The 20,693-nt window shown below is 26.8% G+C and overlaps 1 protein-coding gene across 1 annotated transcript in view; it reads left to right on the top strand.

Moving 5' to 3' along the window:
• LOC142325556 (neural cell adhesion molecule 2-like) overlaps positions 1–20,487 on the top strand; it is a 769,074-nt gene extending 748,587 nt beyond the window's left edge. The window contains exons 9-14 of the mRNA XM_075367446.1: positions 5,001–5,291; positions 6,495–6,824; positions 12,074–12,307; positions 17,353–17,492; positions 18,316–18,479; positions 20,345–20,487. Coding sequence (XP_075223561.1) covers positions 5,001–5,291; positions 6,495–6,824; positions 12,074–12,307; positions 17,353–17,492; positions 18,316–18,435 — 1,115 coding nt within the window. The 3' untranslated portion in view covers positions 18,436–18,479; positions 20,345–20,487. The remainder of the gene's footprint in view (positions 1–5,000; positions 5,292–6,494; positions 6,825–12,073; positions 12,308–17,352; positions 17,493–18,315; positions 18,480–20,344) is intronic.
• Positions 20,488–20,693: the final 206 nt, after the last annotated feature.

Here is a 20,693-nt window from a genome sequence, read left to right on the forward strand (position 1 = left end):
ATTACTAACTGTTCAAGCAATGTGATTTGAATAACTGTGCCTAAGTGCACCTTTCATTATTCAGAACTTATGCCGCTAGGTCATTAATATCTTTAAATAAAGTCCTTGTTAGTCTAATCAGTGTATGTTTTATTTGTACTTAATTTATAACACATTTAGATACATTGTCACTTATTTAAATATTATATCTAAAGTAAATTATTTCATATTGTTAAGTTTAAAATGGTGTTCATGTAAATATTAATATTTAAAGAGTATTATATAATTAATGTATTTATATTTAGCTTAATATTTAAGTTCCATCCTTTAATGATTGATGTAGACTAATAATACAATTAGAAAGAAAAAAATATCATAAATAACAGTGAACTCATGAACTAGAATAACAAATTTATATGCTTTACATAAGTAAGAAGAAAAGAGTTGGATAATTTATTTACCATTAATAAGAAGGACATGAAACTGGAAATCTGTCAATACAATTTATAACAAGGTTTTGTTTACATTCAAGGCCATTTACGCTACAAGGTTATGTTCATATTCAAGGGTATTTACACAATAAAATTATTCTTATTCAAGAGTTACTTATTTTACTTCTTATTCAATTAATAAGTATGCTAAATTAAAGTATGTGTGTTACTTATGTTACATAAGTTACGCACTATGTTAACTGATGGTCATGTTTTTAACAAGGTCTAATTATTCTTCCCTATTTCAATTGGTGATCATTCACCAATCTGAAATAATTATTATTCTATATACTTTTTCAATTAATGATTACATTATTCAAGTTTACTTATTCTAAGTATTTAGGCAGTTCAAGATTATCATTATGTTTATTATTACAGAAGTTATCACTCTAGATTTACTTGTATACATGTGTTAAATTTTTACTGTTATATTTTGTTATTAAAAAATCATCTATTTTTTGGCAGGCAGTACGTTCAGTCATGATATCAAGGTACTTATTCTTTATTATGCTAATGGTCTTGTGAATCCAATAGCTACTTCTTATTCAAAAAAGACAATTACTAAAGAACATATTTTCCTAAGTTAATTTTTCTAAAGTATTCAATGAGCGAACATTAAAAGAAACTATGTAAACATAAAATAACTGAATCGTGTTAATGTAATGTAAATAATTATAAATATTATATAATTGTCAACATAAATTGAATTCATGATAAACATAAAAAATCAAAATCAAATAACCAAATATTTAACATACAAATAATGTCTCTTTATTAATTTATCTGTCACCTTAAAATATGATGAATTAGCTGTTCAATATACCGTGAAGCAAGATTCAAACAAATGTTTTACCAATTTCAACAAAAACTAGGGAATCATCTGTCAGATCTACATATGATTTTATGATGTAATAAAAAATTTCAGATAATTAATAAAAAGCTGAAAAACTTCACAAAAAAAATCATCCTATATTAAAGTATTTTGGCCTAAAGTTATAATAAGTATTTAAAGTTTAATAAATTTAAAATTCCTCAAATAAAATAATTTGGGAATTATGAACAAAATTTATTTTTTATAAAATTTTACCATCTCCAATCATAGCAATAGCTGTAATGTTGGATGAAAATTATACCACTTTGAAAATATTTCATTAAGAAAATACAATAAATAAGTTTCAGTGTATAATTAGAAGCAGTAATTAGTTTGGCAAAAATTTATAAAACTACAATTTTCATGGATGATCATGCTTTGCTGGGAGTTTTTCAGTTAACTACATTTCCAGGTTATTTTCACTTAAATGTGAGAACATTAAATCATATGGATGAATAATATGAAATTCAAACTCCTTTGAGTTATAGCAGCCATTAATGTCTTCTAACCAATCATCTGAATTCTTATAAAAATCTAATTGAGTCAGTCTCCCTAATACACAAATTCACGGTACCTTAAAAATTTTAAGTTTGCAAATAAAATCACTCCATAGATGTAACCAAAATAGATGCCAACACTCATGTATTAACATAATACACTCGTAAATACAATTTTTCAACCAAGATTATGTACCCAAGATTATGTACAAGATTATGTATAGGGAGGAAGAAGAAATTTAACTTAGATATTTCAAAAGAGATCTCCAGAAAATAGAAAAAAACAATTATTTTTACCAACTCCTAAGAGGTTAAGCCAATTTCTTTTTTCATCTGAGTGACAGAAAAATCACAAAAGAACTATACTTTAAAACATTGAGTAGACAACAATAAGTAGAATAGCAGTCAAGTAGTTGAGTAGTCACATTGAGTTGAAATAAAAACTAACAAAAGAGAAATCTCAGTCCAGATATAGACTGAGGCTGAGGTGAAGCTCCATAGCTAAAATAGGTATTTATCATGCATTAGAGTAATAAATGATAGTTACTTTTATACGGATATGAATTCTAGATCGTGGTTACTGGTGTTCTTTGGTGGTTGGGTTTTAATTAACACATCTCAGGAATGGTCGAACTGAGACTGTACTTGACTAAACTTCATTTATATTCATACATATCATTTTCATTCATCCTCTAAAGTAATAGCTTTCAGTGGTTCCGGAGGATAAACAGAAAAAGAAGAGAGTAATTAATGATAAACTACTTGTAGTTTAATGGTTTAATATTTATCTTCAAATCATAGTATGCGTCTGGCTTTAGAATTCATTTTAAAATCCACTATCACGCGTAGTTTTGTTTATATAAAATTAGCAGACCAACAATGCTTAGCTATTGCTAGATTTCAGTATATTCATTGATTAAATGAACACAGTTTGATAAAGCATTAAAAAACTGAACAGTACGGAACTTAACAAGATTTAACTGTTCATTTTTTCTATTTTTCACCATTTCCTAATTTCCCTTTTCCCTTATGCTTTTTCAAATCTACCTTTTTCCTATTTTCTGTTTTCCGTTTTTCTACTTTTCCCTTTTTTCTCTTTTTCCTGCATGTAAATTGGTCCAGTAATTTTTTTTAGTCTATAGCGAACACACATACGAACATTTCCTTTTATATATATATAGAACAAGAAAGTCTGTTTGTATATTTGATTTGTAAATATCTTGACATCGGGGCCATCTACTGTTTACAGTTTTTGCAAAAATATTTCTTTTCATGTAACTAATATATATTCTGAGTATGAGCCAAATCGCTCCATAAATACAATTTTTCTAAATATCTCAACCCCAGCACCACCTAGCAAGTCCAAACTAATTCAGAAACCTTCACGAGCATGCATACAACTTACCAAAGTTTCATCGCAATCGGATGAGTGGTATAGAAATGTGTGTGGGACAAACAAACATACATATATATATATATATATATATATATATATATATATATATATATATATATATAAGATATAAAATTAAAAGTTACCAGTTACAAATAACGTCAAATATTTGAAATAAATATAGAGAAATCAGTGATGCAGCTAAATACTATATTTAGTTAGCATAGAACAAGTTTTGATTAATGAATTGGAATAAACTGCTGTGTGATAAAAGGTAAGTGAAAGGATGAAAAGAGAAGTGTACAAAATTGTGGTGAATTTTACAAAGTTATGCTAAATTCAGACAAGATTTAACTAAGTGATTAATGCCATTAATCCACTAATTACCAACCAATCTGTTCAAGAATTTTTGAAATCAGATTTCTTCATTTATCAAATAAGAAATTGCTTATAAATTTTATTTTCAACAATATGGATAGTTTTTTGTATTTAATTTCTGATGATTATTTTGTAATAACTATTATTACTGTTAATATAAATGAATTGACAAATCCCTTGATTCTTTTCTTTGCTGTTTTGTAATAAAATGTAGAAATTAAAAAAATGCTAATTGGATCCAAATAAAATTTATCTGAATGAACGTTCGGTAAATTTCTGTGGAAAGTTTACATTTTCAAATTATTTATTAGGAAAGAATTACTATTCTTAAAAACAAAAATAAAGTATAAAAAACATCTTATAAAACTGCTATATTCATTTAAATTGTTATTTATATTATTAAATATTATATTATGTAATTTATATTTATTAATAAATAAATAAATATATGTATATTATTTCATTGAAATTAATCTTTTTAAGATTCATATTATTCCCCTATACTGTTAAATTACATTTAAATTCTATTAAATAAACTACTTAGTACAGAATATTAAATTGACATATCCTACTTTAATTTTTCATGAAAGTACTTTCACATGATCTCTCAGTCCCGATTGAAATAATTCTGTTATATTGTGTAATAAAAATATAAATACTGAAATAATGAAAATTGCATATTAATTTAATAAGTTTATCAAATTGAAGTCCTGTGTATTTATATATGTAATATTTTTATAATGTATATAATTTTATGTCATCTTTATTAATTTCTAATATTTCTAAATTTCTTTTAAATATCAGAAATAGATCATCAGAAATAGGATGTTTATTTTTTTTATAGATAGTCTACCATATAAAATTTTCATTATTTTAGTATTTTTATTTTTTAATTTTTATTATGTAATAATGGAATTATTTCAATCATAACTGAGGATACAGGATCCCGCTAAGTAATTTCATGAAAAATAAATTCTATACTAGGTGGTTTATTTAACAGAATTAAAAAAAACAATATATATATATTATAGCTAATTATATAATATAAAACTTATTCAACCACTCCACAAAGTACAGAATTAAAGAACATTCTTACCTGAATATAAAAATTTAGTTTTATTTCTGTTTTGATTTAATTGGAAAAGGATCTTTTAACAATTTTAAATTTAAATTTAAATTTTAATGTGTAATTTACAACAAAAGATTTGAAAAATTATAGGGCAACTGATGATGCAAGGTACTTGCAAAAGTACTCTTGCTTGGATTATGGAATAAGGTAGGTATCATCCTATTTTATTTTATTAATTCTGTACTTGGGTGGATTGGATAAATATAATAATAATATTAAATATATAAATATATTATATTCATATTTTTTTTGTATTTCACAGACGAACCTCACTGTAAGGCCAGTCAACAACGAGTTTATGGAGCAGCACGGGGAGAAGAAATTACAGTAACATGTGGTGTTGATGCCAATCCTCCTGCTTTATGGTTCCGCTGGAGTTTTAATAATTCAGCTGTTAGAACAAGAACAATAGAAAGCTTTGAAGCAGGCGGAGGTCGTAGTGTTGCAACATACAGACCAATTCATGAAACAGAGTATGGCACATTACTATGTTGGGGAAGAAATTCACTTGGTTCTCAATCTGTGCCTTGTGTATTTCATGTAGTACCTGCAGGTTTGAATATTCCTCATTTTTATTAATATATTTGTTATTTTGTAACCGCATTAAGTAATTTCTGCACACTAATTTTGCATTAAGTATAATTAAATTCTCATAATGGAAAGTATACATGTCCTTTATCATGAAAACTTGACTGTGACATAGCTTCAAATTTTTTGACCCACTGTCAAATATGATGGTGTATCCACTATTTTAAAATATGAAATTATTTTATTAATGCAATTTATTGAGTACGATGACCATATGATTGTGATATTTATCAAATATGATCCTTTAGATGGCATATAATGAAGTTTCAGATATTTAATTGCTTGAAATTTCACACAATTGCGAAAGAACAATGTATTACTTCACTTTTTCTAACTGCTTGCTTTATTAACAAGTAATTTTTTACTTTTAAATTGTAAATATCTTAATAATATTTTGTAATATAACAGGCACAACATGTGAGTGTGTTAAATTTTATCTTGTTTTTCAAATTTTATAAAAAGATATGCTACATGGTATTTTATTTGTTAAAACAAATTTATACTCAATCTTAATATTCTATTATCTGTCAGATCTATGGAACTTATAAAATAAACAATGAAATAAAAATTTTGAGCTCTTTTTCCAAAGACTATACTTACACAAATTGGATCAATTGTCAGAAAAAATTGAACCAAATTTTTAATTGTAACACTTTGTATTTATATCAAAATATTTTCAGCCATTTTTATGATTATATTATCTCTGCTATATTACATTGCTCTTCCAGATCGAGTTATTGCTATTGGTAAAAAAGTTTTATTAGATTTCAATTGTATTTCTTCATTTTTGGGTTATTTATTTTAGTATTTCTGTGTTTTTCATAAAGTGCAGATGGGTTAAGATAGTCGTCCTTCTTATTTTACCAAAATTTTTCATTTCAAAAGTCCAGTAATCCAGTCAGGATACCATTGCTTAAGACTAAGATATCAATGAATAACATAAAAAACTAATTAACATCTTAGCAACATAGTGCTATAAGCTACACTTCAGTAAAACATTTGTGAGCTATTTATAAATACATTCACAAATTTTAGAACAAATGTCACATATTCATCTTGAACTCCCTCCTTACTGCTTGTCTATATGTATTCATTTAAACAGGATAAGATAAAAAAAAGGACACTTAAATAAGCATTGTTGTCAATGTCTTTCTTTTGTCATGTGCAGGTAGACCTGATGTACCACACAATTGTAGTGTAATGAACAGAAGTCAGACCTGGATTCACATACAGTGTGCTAGAGGATTTGATGGAGGTCTCCCACAGTTTTTTATTATGGAAGTACATGAAGGAAGTCGTGAAGATGGATATCTCATAGTCAATCTGACAAATCGAAATGATCCTGATTTCACTATACAAGACCTGGAACCAGGGACTACTTACACAGTCACTATTTACGCTAATAATGGAAAGGGACGTAGCATAAATTCTAATGTTCTAAGACTAACCACACTTGGATACACAGTACATGAGCACCATAGAACAATAGGTACCTTATGTATGTAAAATTTTTGTCATAATTAGTTTTAGAGATTATTATATAATTTTATATTATCACTTTTTGCACATTATATGTTTTACAGACTGATACAAACACAAATACATAAATTCTGTGTATGTTTATGCACATATGCAAAAATTGTTATATTTCTTCAGTAAGTTAATTTATCCCTTCTAGAAAAGGAAATCACTTTAATAATTTATAATAGTATAAACGAAGTTGAATAATTCCTTCCATAGGAGAGCAGAAAGAATGATTGGTGTAGTAGAAAGTGATCTCAGGGCAACCCTTATCTATACCTAAACATTTAGCTTAGTTGTGATTGTTTCAAAGCTAATTTTTTATGTAAAAAAATTTAAGATTTTTTTTTTACTGATACTTATTTATATAGACTAAGTTTGAACTGAAGTATGAAAGTTTAGTAGGTATTTCTTACAAAATAATTCATACATGAATAGAAGTGATTTTAACATAGATATCCAAAGCTAAATATATGTAATGATCATTGGATAAAGATTAAATTAAACTACAAATAGTTTGTAATACATACTTCAATTCATAATAGATATTTTAATGGCTGTGCATCTTCAGCTCAGCTGCAGACTACAATTATGACAATTTTTTGCTGACTTATTGTTTTTAGATACATCAACTACCATGGTTATTACTGTAATCGATTACTAACATCTATGTGCCATTGCTACCGCTCTGATTCTTTTTTTCCTATGATATTACTCTCTAAGCTATTTCAGCCATTGTTGAGCTTGTTGATTATTAAGATTTCAGTTTACAGTCTTATCTAGAATGCTACTTTTTTTTTCTATTTAAATCTCCTCTTTACAATAAAAATTTCTTATATTTGCTTTTTGCTTCAACAATCTATGAGGTTTTTTCTGAAGTTTTCTAGGAAAGTTAGATTTTTTCTGTAGAAAATTATCCCAATATCATTCATTCATTTGAATGAATGATACTGGGATAATTAGTAGGATTTATAATATTACAACCAGAAGAGAAAGAATATATTTAAAATGGTTTAGAATCTGTATCATTATACTAAAGTTTTAATTAATACAAAATACAATCATTACTGTATTATAATTATAACAATTTAAAGGATGGTTTAGTTGTGAGGGGATACGACAGCAAACATGTAGAATAGGTTTGAGGTTATTGTCCATTCAAACCCTTTCTTTTCCGGGTTTAGCCTCTGGGAATTACCGTTCAGGTATTACTTCAGAGGATGAATGAGGATGATGTGTATGAGTGTAAATGAAGTGTAGTCTTGTACACTTTCAGTTAGTTCAACCATTGCTGAGATGTGTGGTTAATTGAAGCCCAACCACCAAAGAACACCGGTATCTGTGATCTAGTATTCAAATCCATATAAAAGTAACTGCCTTTACTAGGACTTGAATGCTGGAACTCTTGACTTCCAAATCAGCTGATTTGGGAAGACGCATTCACCACTAGACCAACCCGATGGGTTTGTCCATTCAAACCCACCTGCATGTATTAATATAGTATAATCATACTCAAACTCCCTTTTTCAGTTTAATGAATATTATTGAATAATAACATTACATCATTGATCTAATAAGTCATTGATCTTAGTAAGTAATTCACAAATATTTTCTTTCATAATTGTGTTTTAAGTGTGGTTGAATGGTCTATTAATCCACAAAAAGAAATCTGACATTGATTTATTATCATTTTATTGAGTTTTATAACCCTTAGATGAATATGATGAATACTGAAACTTGATATATTCATTTTTTAACTTTAATTTTATTGTTCTTTGTGATTAGTGGTCAAAATTACTTAAATGATTCAATTTTGTTAAAAAAATTGAACTAAATCTAAATTTTAGCAGATTTTTTATGCATGTCACATTATCAACTATTTTTGTAATCACCATTAGTAAAATTCATAATAATTCCATCATTCTGCATTACATTTTTAGTTAAAGTTATTGCTTGTGGTTTTTTCTTTGAGTAAAAAAAACATACTTAAAATAAGTATACTAGTTGAGCTGTATTAGTTCATTTAGTATTTACAGTTAACTAATTGGTATGTAGTTGGCTTCTATTTCAGCTGGTCTTGAGTTCAATTTCAGATAAAGATATGAGGTACTTTATTCATTATCATTTAATTTTCTGATTAAAAACACTATGCAAGCCATGTCTAAGGGTGTAATACAATTTTTTAAAAAACATTTCTGTAGACTTATTGTAGTTTACTGAAAAATGGGTTAAGATATGGTGTCCTTTTTGCTTAACTCCAATACAAATAAAAAAAATTCTTGATTCAACCTTTTGTTATGCATGTTCTTTAGCAGATTGACCATTCTCAACGATTTTCTTAATTTATTCTTTGCAGTGAGCTCCTCTGGTGGTCCTATCACTGAGTTATTTCCAGAAAACTTGTACTGAATATTTTTAGAATTAAAAATTATATTGTCTGCATAGACAAGATGAGAATATATATTTTTTTTTAAATTGACATTAAAAAAATTGGATCTTACAATACAATAATAAAATTATGATAATTTCCTTTTTAATACATTAATGATAGTTTTAAAATAATAGATGGATTGTAGTACTTCCTAAAGGAAGGTTCATGGCATTTATACTAGGCCCAGCCATTGTACGAGTTTGTGACATCATGAGCAGACTGCATATTACTACTCGACCTGAACACATCAACTCCATGAATCAAATCGAAGTATACTTATTATCATATTGTAAGCAGTAGTAACTATCATATTTACATTTACTAATTATAAACAATACGTAATTAATTCTTTTATAACCTTTATGTGTACTAAATTCATATATCTAATTCAAACTTCTAGCAAGTTCACCATCCTCGCTAAAGGAATCATTATCACTTTAATTTTCACTTTCACTATCAGAATCTACACGTATAATATAATGTTCTGTCACTTCATCTATCAGTGGTTCAAATATTTCATACTCTTTTTTAATATCTTTTTTACTTTTCTACAATAGGGTTTCAGTCATCTTCATTCATGGAATTAATTTTCTCCATAGTTAATTTTTCTAAATTTGTGAAAGAAAATGTTGTGTTATGGTATGGTGAGAGTTTAAGAACACGATGCCCATGTTTTTTCAAAAGTTCATCCAAGTGATATTTTGTACTTTAGTTTTATGTAATTTTACTAATTCATATAACTGTGGTTTCAGCATTATTGAACTGTATGCAATATGGAGTTTCTCCAGCCAATCGGTCATATTTTTTCTTCTAGTTAGAATTTGGTGCTTTATCAATACCTGTATTGTGATAAGGGGCATTATCAACAACTGTAGCATTGCTTTGTCTGTACTTAGCCATTGCCTGCAAATATTCAATTCTCTTCCACCTGATATTGGATTTCTCAATTAAACGTTTTCTGTTATTTTCAGTTTTACACTATTTGAAACCTAACTCAATCAAAATAACAACTAAAGTTAATTCACTGCCTTTAAAATCAGTAGATGACTGAAGTTCTTGCCTTATTTTTTTTTTAAAGTAGGTAATTCATTCTTCTTTGAATGAAATTCATTAACTGTTCTTATAACTATACATAAATCAAAACTGTGCAGTCCATTGACAAGTTTTGAACGTCGATTATACTTTTTCGGCATGCTAAAAGAACACGATTGGGATGTTGATTGAAGAATCATGTTTTTTTCTCTTCTGAGTTTTTGAATCTTTGTTCTTGATATCCCACAAGTAGCAGCAGTTCTTTCTTCGCATTTTTGATGCCAATTATATGTTTGTCGTCAGTTAATTTATCTATTTATAGAGCTTCTTTTTTCATAAAATCATTAACATTTGATAATTTCACTTGCTTTACTCCTGTTTGTTTTCCTTAACTACGGATTTAAATTCTGTCACAACAAACTGCACTAATAACATATGTACAAAAATAAAACAAAAAATAATATATTACAAAAAATTTGTGAAAAACAATGAGTAATTATAAAATAATATGACCACACAAAATCACTATCTGAATACCTTCACTAAACATGATACAAACTGGACTAAAGTTTATTTCCTTATATACACATTATGTACTACGAATGACGGATGTAAATATAATCGTGACAAAAGACATCATTTCTAACTGCATGTATAAATTTGTTATAGGCTTGTATGTAATACCAATCAGAGCATTAGTTATTGGTTAAGGAATTGTTATTGTTTACAAGATTGGGTCATTAAGTATTTTTATTCATGTTACCAAGTCAAGTGGAAATAATTGAACACACAACAACATAAATGTATTGTTTGGGCATGCGTATTGTTTGTAAGTCGAAAAATGAAATAAAAATAATAATTACATGCAAAAATAATGTTTTGGAAAACAATAATATGAGATGTCAGCATGTGACATCACAAGCTCGTAGATTCGCTGGGACAACTATAAGGAAGTAGTTTTTATTTTTTTTAACTTAAATTATGCAAAATTATTGAACAGTTAAAAATAACTTAAACAATTATACAATTTGCCCCTGAGTCTACGTTCCAAACTTTTACTTAATTTTAATTGATATAAAAAGTATATCCATCTTTTTCTTGAATACTATCTCCCCTCATCTTTTGAAAAACTGATGTTTAACAGCATTTTTAATGAAAATTGTTTGCTGGTTGCTGAACATTTAAATTAATTGTTTTTAGTAATTTTTTTTAATACGTAAGAAATTCTTTGATTTAAATTTTTAATTTGCAATAAATTCCTTGATTTTAATAATTCTTTAAATTTAGTAATATTTATATATTACCAAAAAAAGACACTATAATCACACCAAATTAATAGCAAGCTCAATATAAAATTACCACTTTACATATTAATTGTGTTTCATGATATTTGCCACTATGAACTGAATTAACTGGTTACAACTAAACATTAGAATATGTGACAATTTAAACAATGCATAAATTTTATGCATTTTATGCACTTATATAAGTATATATTTCACGTTTATACGTGTAACCAATTTTAATTCAGTTTATCATGATAACTATTATTTTTAATCTGTCAAATATAAGGCATAATATTTAAATAGCTAATGATGAATCAGCAAGTTAAAAAAGTACTTATTATGTAAATTAATAAGTTTTCTATGAATTTGCTGTATTTATACTGATTTTTGTTGGTGATTATTAATTGCAACATACTGGACAAAATGTATAAAGAATAATGTATAATGTATTTAATACAAATTTTAAAAAAATTTCAGATGGTGATTTACCAGGGTTAGACCCTGTGCTTTTTGGAGCAGCCCTTGCCGGTACAATACTTGTTCTTATAATTGTGATAGTAGTAGTTGTCATCAGACGCAAACATCGTAGACAAATGCCACAAGATCGTACAAGTGATCATGAACTGGGAAAATCTCGAACAGAATTATTAACTACTGTGTTATCTAGCAATGAAGATGATAGAAATCCAGATGTTATACCTAACACTAATGGTGTGTATTTTTTAAACAAATTAATGAAATAAAATAAACAATCAACATTGTTGATTCTAGCATTACATTTCAGCAAAATGTGTTGAAATTCTTTAACCACCTGTTTCATGCAACTATGTGTGGTGGATATTCTATGCCATAATATGAATATTTTTTGTTAAGTAATGGGAAGAAGAAGTACACATCCTTGTATAAATACAATGACAGACTTGATAATAGATTTTTTAATCTTTAGAGAAACATAAACCGTTATCAGTAATAAATTTTACCTGTTCTCTCTAGAAACTGAAGTCAAATTTCCTAATTGCAGTTTTTTAACTATCTCATTAGATGTAATGGTTAACAGTTTAAAAAAGAGTCCCTGTAAAATTATATTGGTTAATTTGTTTAGTGCTAAATTACTCAGCACTGGTACTTTACAGCAAAGTAATATTTCCTAATTTTGTTTTTATCTTTTTCAATGATGACGAGTTAATAATAAAATTATATATAATCTTTATGAAAGAAAATTATAAATAAAATATTTCAATTAAACTGTAAACTATTTGTGAAATGTTATAACTGCTTTTAACTAGAATAGTATTTAATGTTATTTTACATAAAGCATCAACTATTTCTTATAACATAAGTTAGAATATCAGTTAATAAATAAAAATTATACAAAAATCAGACAAAAAAGAAAAGAAAAAGACAAAAAATACAAAACTCAATAATTATAGTGATTACAATTGATAAAATATTATTTTCGTAAACTTTTTTTCTATTTCTTAACGTCATCAGTTCTTGAGAATATTGATACTTTATGAGCTTTTCTGAATGTACCTTACAAACAAATTAATTGTACCTTAATTAATTAATTGTTGTTTTTTTTTCTAATTTATTGTATGTAATTGCCCTCTTTTTCTATTTTTAGTTTTTGTCTGTTAGGAAACGTTTTGTCTAATTTTTGAAAGTAGGTGTTTCATATCACCTTTCAATATTATAACAAAAAAAAAACTACACTGAATGGATTTTTTAACTACACAATAGATGAAAAAAAGCAATAATTAATATTCTCAAAATTATTGCTTACTTTGCTTACTATGTCTCAAAGTAATTTTACAGTCTCATTCTCATTTTTTATATACTAAGTAATACTACTCTTTTCTGAAGAGTAATAATAACTAATAACTGAATTAGTGTTATTTTGTTTCTTATATCTTTAGCAATAATTTTTATGAAAAGCACCTAGTACAGTTTGATTTCCTTTTCTTGTGATTCAACAAAACATTTGAAAATATTTTAGCTGAAATCATTAGTGGTTTCCATTATAGAATCTTTTCTCCAGTTATTGACGACTAGCTTCTCATAAAGAAAAAAAAGTATATAGACTGACTGTGACTCACAATCCTCTAACTAATACAAAGGAACACACCAATTTCGAATGTAGTACAAAAAACAAAGATCTTAACATATTAAATGCACAGTTTACAAGCACATTTTATTTGATAAAAACAACATAAAGAAAGAACAAGTACAACATAGATCAAATACATTAGTCAATTGAGTACTCATTGAGTTTTCTATCATTTTTAATAAGGTTGTTGTTAACAAAGTTGCTACTGAATATTTCAGTTAAAAGAGAACCAATAGTTAGTATTAGAAGACCTTTAGAGAGACATTTTCTCAGTGTGAAAAAGTTGCAATAATTTTAATGTTATATTCAATAATTTTTGTTCAGTTTGCATAATTGTATCTTTCATCATTTTTTCTTTCTTTAAGTAGCATTGACTGCTGCCATTTTTTTGAACAGCAATAAATTCAGTGTAATTGCACTCATTATTGTTGTTACTTCAGATGCAGCAATTGGCATTTTATTATATTTTAATTATTATTTCTGAACATAATTCATCTATTTTGTTATTTAAAGAAGTTTTTCATTTTTATTGTCCTCTATGGCTCTATTGCTGCTGTGTAGCAGTACTTTTATGTGACTCCATGAGTAAACGTAAATTCTTAAAAATTGGCTCAAAAAATTCCTATACATTGTACTGATGGTATTAAATTTTAGACAAAATTAAAAAAAGGGGAGGGGTAGTTTTCACCATTTTAAATTTTTTATTTTTTATAAATTGGTCAAAGAAAATTGAGATTTAGAATAATGAAAGTACTTATTAAGTTATTTAAAATTTCAAAGTTTTAAGCAATTAGATTTAAGGGGAGGATATTTACTATTATTTCTTAACAGTTTTTGCCTCATATCTTGAAAATCCATTGACCAAAAAAGTTTAAATTTGACCCAAATGTTTGGCTGTATGTACCCTAGCTTTGGCCTAATTTTTGTTCCCTTGGACAAGGGGAGTATCACATCCCCCTTCCAAATAGCCATAGAGAGTGTTCAGGAAGGTGTTGGCCAAACTTAAGTGACCAATTCAGGACTAAATTCAAATAAAAATCATTTGAATCAGTGACTGATTCAAATAAAAAAGTTTATATTAACAATTATCATCTTGCTTGCTTTTACATCTGTCTGCCACTTTGTATTTTTTCAATAAAGCTTAATTTCTTAAGAACAAATTGAGATATTTTAATTAAATTTGATGTATAGGTAGGTAGCAAACAACTTCTACTAATCAGACAAGTTTGAAAATTTTACCTTTGGAAATTAAAAGATTTTGGCTATTAAAGTTTTTTAATCATTAATATTTTCTTATATGTTACTTTTATCAAAATACATTTTATTCTACAAAGTGTTAACCCTTTCAATGTAGATTAAATGACACCTCATTTGTTTATATCAGTTGAGGTTTGGCTGAAATTGTTTAAGTACACATGATAGCAAACACAAAATTGTCAAACTGTATTTCCAGTCTGTACCTCTACTGACAAGAAAGCAAGGTTTTACTCTTTTAGCATTGTACTGTAAATATAGTATAAATTTGATGATAAAACAAATTTAAATTTAAAATGAAATTTCTGGTAAGATATTATTAGATTTTTTCTTCAAATAATACTCAATTTATTAGACTTTTCCTCTAAATATTGCTCAGTTAAGTTATTAATGTTAAATTTTTTTTTTTTTTTAAATAAAAATCTACCAAGAGCAAAGCCAGGAAAGGTTTCTTTGCTGGAAACACTTTTCCAGCTTTTCTAATTTTGCTTTTCAATGAGTTTTACTCATTCAAAAAATGACACTATATTATTTCCAATAAATTATTTTATTTTTTTTAATGTGTGATTAATACACATAATTTAATATTGACATTTTATTGTTGAATCTTTTTTTGTAAGAATGGTATTGAAGTCAAGCCAAAATTTATTAATTAGAATTAAGTGAAAACCCTATTTATGTTTTGTTGTTTGTTTTTTCTTCATCATTCATTGACTTGTTTGATATAATTCAGCATTCTTCTTGCTTCATTAAATTTTATCTTAAAATACCTACTTCCACCAACATCTTTGATTACCAGCTGTGCATATTTTTTTCTTCCTCACAGTCTTTAACCATTTCACATCCTTTTTTTGTAGTAAATTAACTAATTCTAATACCTTAATTTTTTTTTTAATAGATTATGTTATTGATTTCTATCTTTTCTAATAATTAATATTAGAATCTCTTCATTTCCAACTTTATTAACCCATCTTTTCATACCTTTATTGTTGATCCTCATCTTCTACTTCATATCATGTCTTGGTTTGGTTTGATACCTCTCCTTCATCTACGCACCTTCATAATGTTTGATTATTTTCAATCGCTGCTTATTGAATTCTGTTCTAATCCTTTCATCTTTCTTACCTCAGTTTATGATGAAACATTCCATTTATCAAAGATTAATTCATGTTAGCTGACCGCTTCCTGCTGAAAGCTCATGGTATTTTCTTTGCTATTGTGTCCGTTTTGCAGTTTCCAAAACTTTACCTTTACTGACTGTATTTTATACGTATTCTTTTATTTTTCAAAGACTTTTCTCCTCTATGAAAATGGCTAAATTTTTCAATGATATTGTCAGATAGAAAAATGTTATCTATCTGACAATAAGAGTAAAATGTTATCATAAAGTTGCATTTAAGTCAGTAATAGTCTTAAGTTTTCTTGATAATTAACCTAACTTAAGATAACTTATGATAATCATGACATGTATGAGTTCTTCTAATACCTTATTTCAAAATTCATTATTCTCAATGTTTCATATGGTCAAGGTCTCATTATCTACTATACTCCTCACTATGGTTGAAAAATTGTTTTAATAATTCTTATAGCCAAGGATATTTTTCTCTGCATTAAACCTCTTCTTGCTAGTGATATTCTGATATCAACATGTGTCTTTGTTCATCTATCTGGTGTAACTCTAACACAACTTACTGTGTTTGTTTTATAACTCACTACCAGCAAAGATTTTTTGTTTGATTCTACAAACTTCTAATCTTGTCAATATATCTAAAGCATTCCTTAATTTGTCAGTAAAACTAAATTTGTCAGTAAAAAACACTGTTTGTCAAGAACTTTAATTTGTTGTTTTTCAGGCACCCAGTTCTTTTTGTTTTAATGAAATAAAAATATATATATATATTATGCTCCAAAAAAAAAAAAAAAAAAAGTTAGAGATATTTTCTTCTAAATTGGAAGAAAAAATCTATGTTTAATGCTTGTAGATTTATTTTCTATGTATAAGTTACATTCTACGTGAAAGTTACTGCTGGTTTATTTATGATAGTGTTTTTATTTAACCAAATCTCTTTACTCTTACTACCTAAACTGGTATTTGAATGTTCAAATACCAGAATGCTTCACATTATTTTACATAATGTCCTCTTACAATAATATTTAATTCATCATCACTAGCTTATTACATTTTTCTTATTATCATTAATTTTTAATTTATATTTCTCTTTCAATAATGAGTTCTTATTTTCTAGTATTTCTTTTAACTAGTATAATTATATTTAAAAAAAAAACAATATCTTTAGGTAATCTTAATATTAATATTCTTAACTGGTTAATTTTTTTTGCATTTTCTTCATAATGCAGTATCTATAATTTGAATTATATAATTTGTTATTTACAGTTGGCTGCATTGTCAATTCTCAATATTTACCTGAGCAATGGGATGACCAGCGATATGTGCCTGAACCACAGCCTCAGTTGCCACCAGATAAACCAACAAATACATCTCATATAATATCAGATGATTCAACAAATCTATTTGTGAGTAATATACATTTCAGTAGATTTAGTAATGTTTGTTAATTGTTTTATATGTATATTTTTCTTTTTATAATTTTTACATATAGATTATTAGCATATTATACATTTAACAACCACTTCAAGCTAATTTTTATTTTATAAAATGTTTTGCATAAAGATTATCACAAAACATGTTTCTTCTCACTTTAAACCTGTTATTATTAAAGCTGCTTTAGATATTTGATGTTTGATATTAACTATAAACTTGGAAGTGCATTTACATATATATATTAATGTCAAAGAAAGATAAAAGTTCAAATTCTTGCCACTAATTATTCTTAAAACCAAATAAATTATTTAGTAGCTTGCAAGCTGACTGCTTAAAATTAATTTGCATTATATGCATCTAATGAAAACATAAAAAAATAAAACAGTAAAATAAAGTAGTCACAAACAGGACACAATGTCAGGTCTCATGTAAGAAATGAATCTTATGCATTTGGCTTCACCCTTATTTTTTAGACTTTTGTTAAATAGAAAGTTTAACATTTTTTAACAGCTCTTTTTTATTACAATCCCTCATTTTTTGATCCATTAATGTGAGTGTGTGTGTGTGTGTGTGTGTGTGTATGTGTGTGTGTGTGTGTGTGTGTGTGTGTGTGTGTGTGTGTGTGTGTGTGTGTGTGTGTGTGTGTTTGTGTTTGTGCGCGCCCGTGCAGGTAGAAAAAATGTTAATGTTGAACTAAATTCTGAGACTTACTTTACACCAGACAGTATCTCTACCAACTACGATGTATTATTAAAAACACACTATATTAATATTGCCTTCTTTGTTTTGTTTTAGGCAAGTAGTAGTTTACAAACAGTTCAATGTCCTCCTACATCATGGAGAGGTGATCTTAGACATGTTGAGACACAAACACAGGTCAGTCAAGCTCAGAGACATAAAGAAAGTGCTGTCTAGCACGTCAGATTTTCTAGTCAGTGATGGATGGTTGCGTTAAAAAGGTCTGTATTAAAAAGTTTCTTTTTATTCAATTTTATTTTATTATATTAAATTATTTAGTTGTTGAATTATAATAACTGCCTTAAATTAAGTGTTTCTGTAATTGAAGTTACAGCTGTGATTGCCTGTTCCTGTTTTACAGTCTATTACAAAGCTTTCATTATACTATAGATATAAAATCAATAACATACTTCTTGGTATGCCAACCCTCTCAGTAAATTAGTGCCATTCTCCAGATTTCATAGTGGTTGTATGAAGCAATGATTTATTTTAACTGATTTACTGTATTTTTTTTGTGTTTAACTATTACTTTCTTATGGATGTGATTTCACCTATACGGTCTCGGTCCTTACAGTGTGGTTTTAATAGTTTTTATATTTTTTGTATGATTTGTACGTAAAATTCAGTTGTATTTGACTTTTATGAGTTTGCCTGTTGTCACAAAAGGTTATTAAGCAATACACTTTCCTTGACTTCATAGAAGCTTAGCTGACTCTTTGTGTCATTTCTTTACATTTATTTTGTCTAGATACCTTTTTTTTTACCTTGTATTTCTTGCAAATGGTTTTATTTTTCAATATGGGCTACATTTTTTTTGTAATCTTATATATACTTTAAATAAAGTTGAAACAAAAACTAAAAACTTTTAAAAACCTGATTAAAGCCCAAGCAAAAAACTAAAAAGTACTTTTTCAGTTCTGCATTAAATTTTTACTTTCTGAAGGTGGGGTGGTGAGTTAGGTTAATTATTAGCAGTAAGTGTTTTGGCACACTGTAATACAGCAATATGCCAAAACACTTACTACTAATAATTAGATTGCATGCACAATGTACATTGAAGTTATTTTTATAATTCTGTTATTTTTTAACAAAAATAATTTCACATATTATATGATTAGTTTATACCAGCTGCATTAATCAGAAATTTAGACCTTTTAATCCATATTAACAGGTTTTTATTATACTATGTATACATATTTTCTTATAAGTATTTATGAAAAAAAATCTAGAAAAAGTAATGTAAATTTGAAAATAGGGATTTAAAATTACATTTTTTATATTATGCTTATCATTTTTGTATTGTTTCTGGGACAGATTTTCAAAACAGGCTATTTTATTTATAACTAGCAGTGGCTTTGTCTGCTCTATATGGTTATTTTTGTTTCCCATTGCAGTTTTATGTTTTTTAGTCAAGTAACTGGAGGCAGGTACAGCCATCATGTTTCATATACAGTAAAGGACTGACAGTGGTTATGTTGATTGAATACACCATCACATACCTTAAAAACCATAATTAAAAAAACTAAAAATGGGTTTTAGATACTTATCTGAATAGTATTTGCAAGCCCAAATCTACTGAATATCTCATTTAATACAGTTAGAAATGGGGATAATTTGAAATCATTAAAAATCTTTTTAACCTTTCTTCATCCCCTTTCAAGACTGAATTTCAGAAAATCTAGAAATTGGTTTATAGATATTTACATGAAGACTACACACACCAAAAATTAAGTTGATATTGTTTATTTTTTACCGAGAAATTAAAATAATAGCTGGGTTTCAAACAAAATTCAAAAATCCATTTTCACCCTATAAACTTGGAATTTCAAAAAAATCTTTTCTTAGTGTGCAGTTACACCATAAGAAAAATATATATACAAATTTTCATTAATTTATCTTTAATAGTTTTTGCTGGGTTGATTATGATTGACATACGACATGCAATTTTATTCATACTAAGAATCACATCTAAAAAATACAGATTTCCTTTTTAAATTGGTAGGCAGATTTTTTAATATCAGTACACCACTGATTTATCATTATATAAAATCTGTTTGATAATTTTTTATTATTTTTATTTTTGCAGAATATTGGAGGAATGTAAAGGAACCTGCCGTATAATGTTCTTATTGCTGTGATACTAATAAATTGTTCAGGAAAGGTATAGAGGATCAAGGCATATTAAAAAGTTAGTATTAATAAGTAAAACATTTTTTAACCTGCAAACTTATTTTGGAAGTAAAATAATGCATTTATAAATTTCAAATCAAAGGTTTTATTTAGGTGATACCTTTATAATCTTTACAATTTTATTTAGTAAAAATATTTCAATTTAAGATACGTAATTTTCTTAATAATCACCAAATGAACAATTAGTAATAAACACAAATTGTGTTTTTTTCTTAAATATATAACATTCTGGTCCCAAATACAAG

This window comes from Lycorma delicatula, chromosome 5 (assembly GCF_047948215.1).
Source record: "Lycorma delicatula isolate Av1 chromosome 5, ASM4794821v1, whole genome shotgun sequence".
In the NCBI taxonomy this organism is placed as follows: domain Eukaryota; kingdom Metazoa; phylum Arthropoda; class Insecta; order Hemiptera; family Fulgoridae; genus Lycorma; species Lycorma delicatula.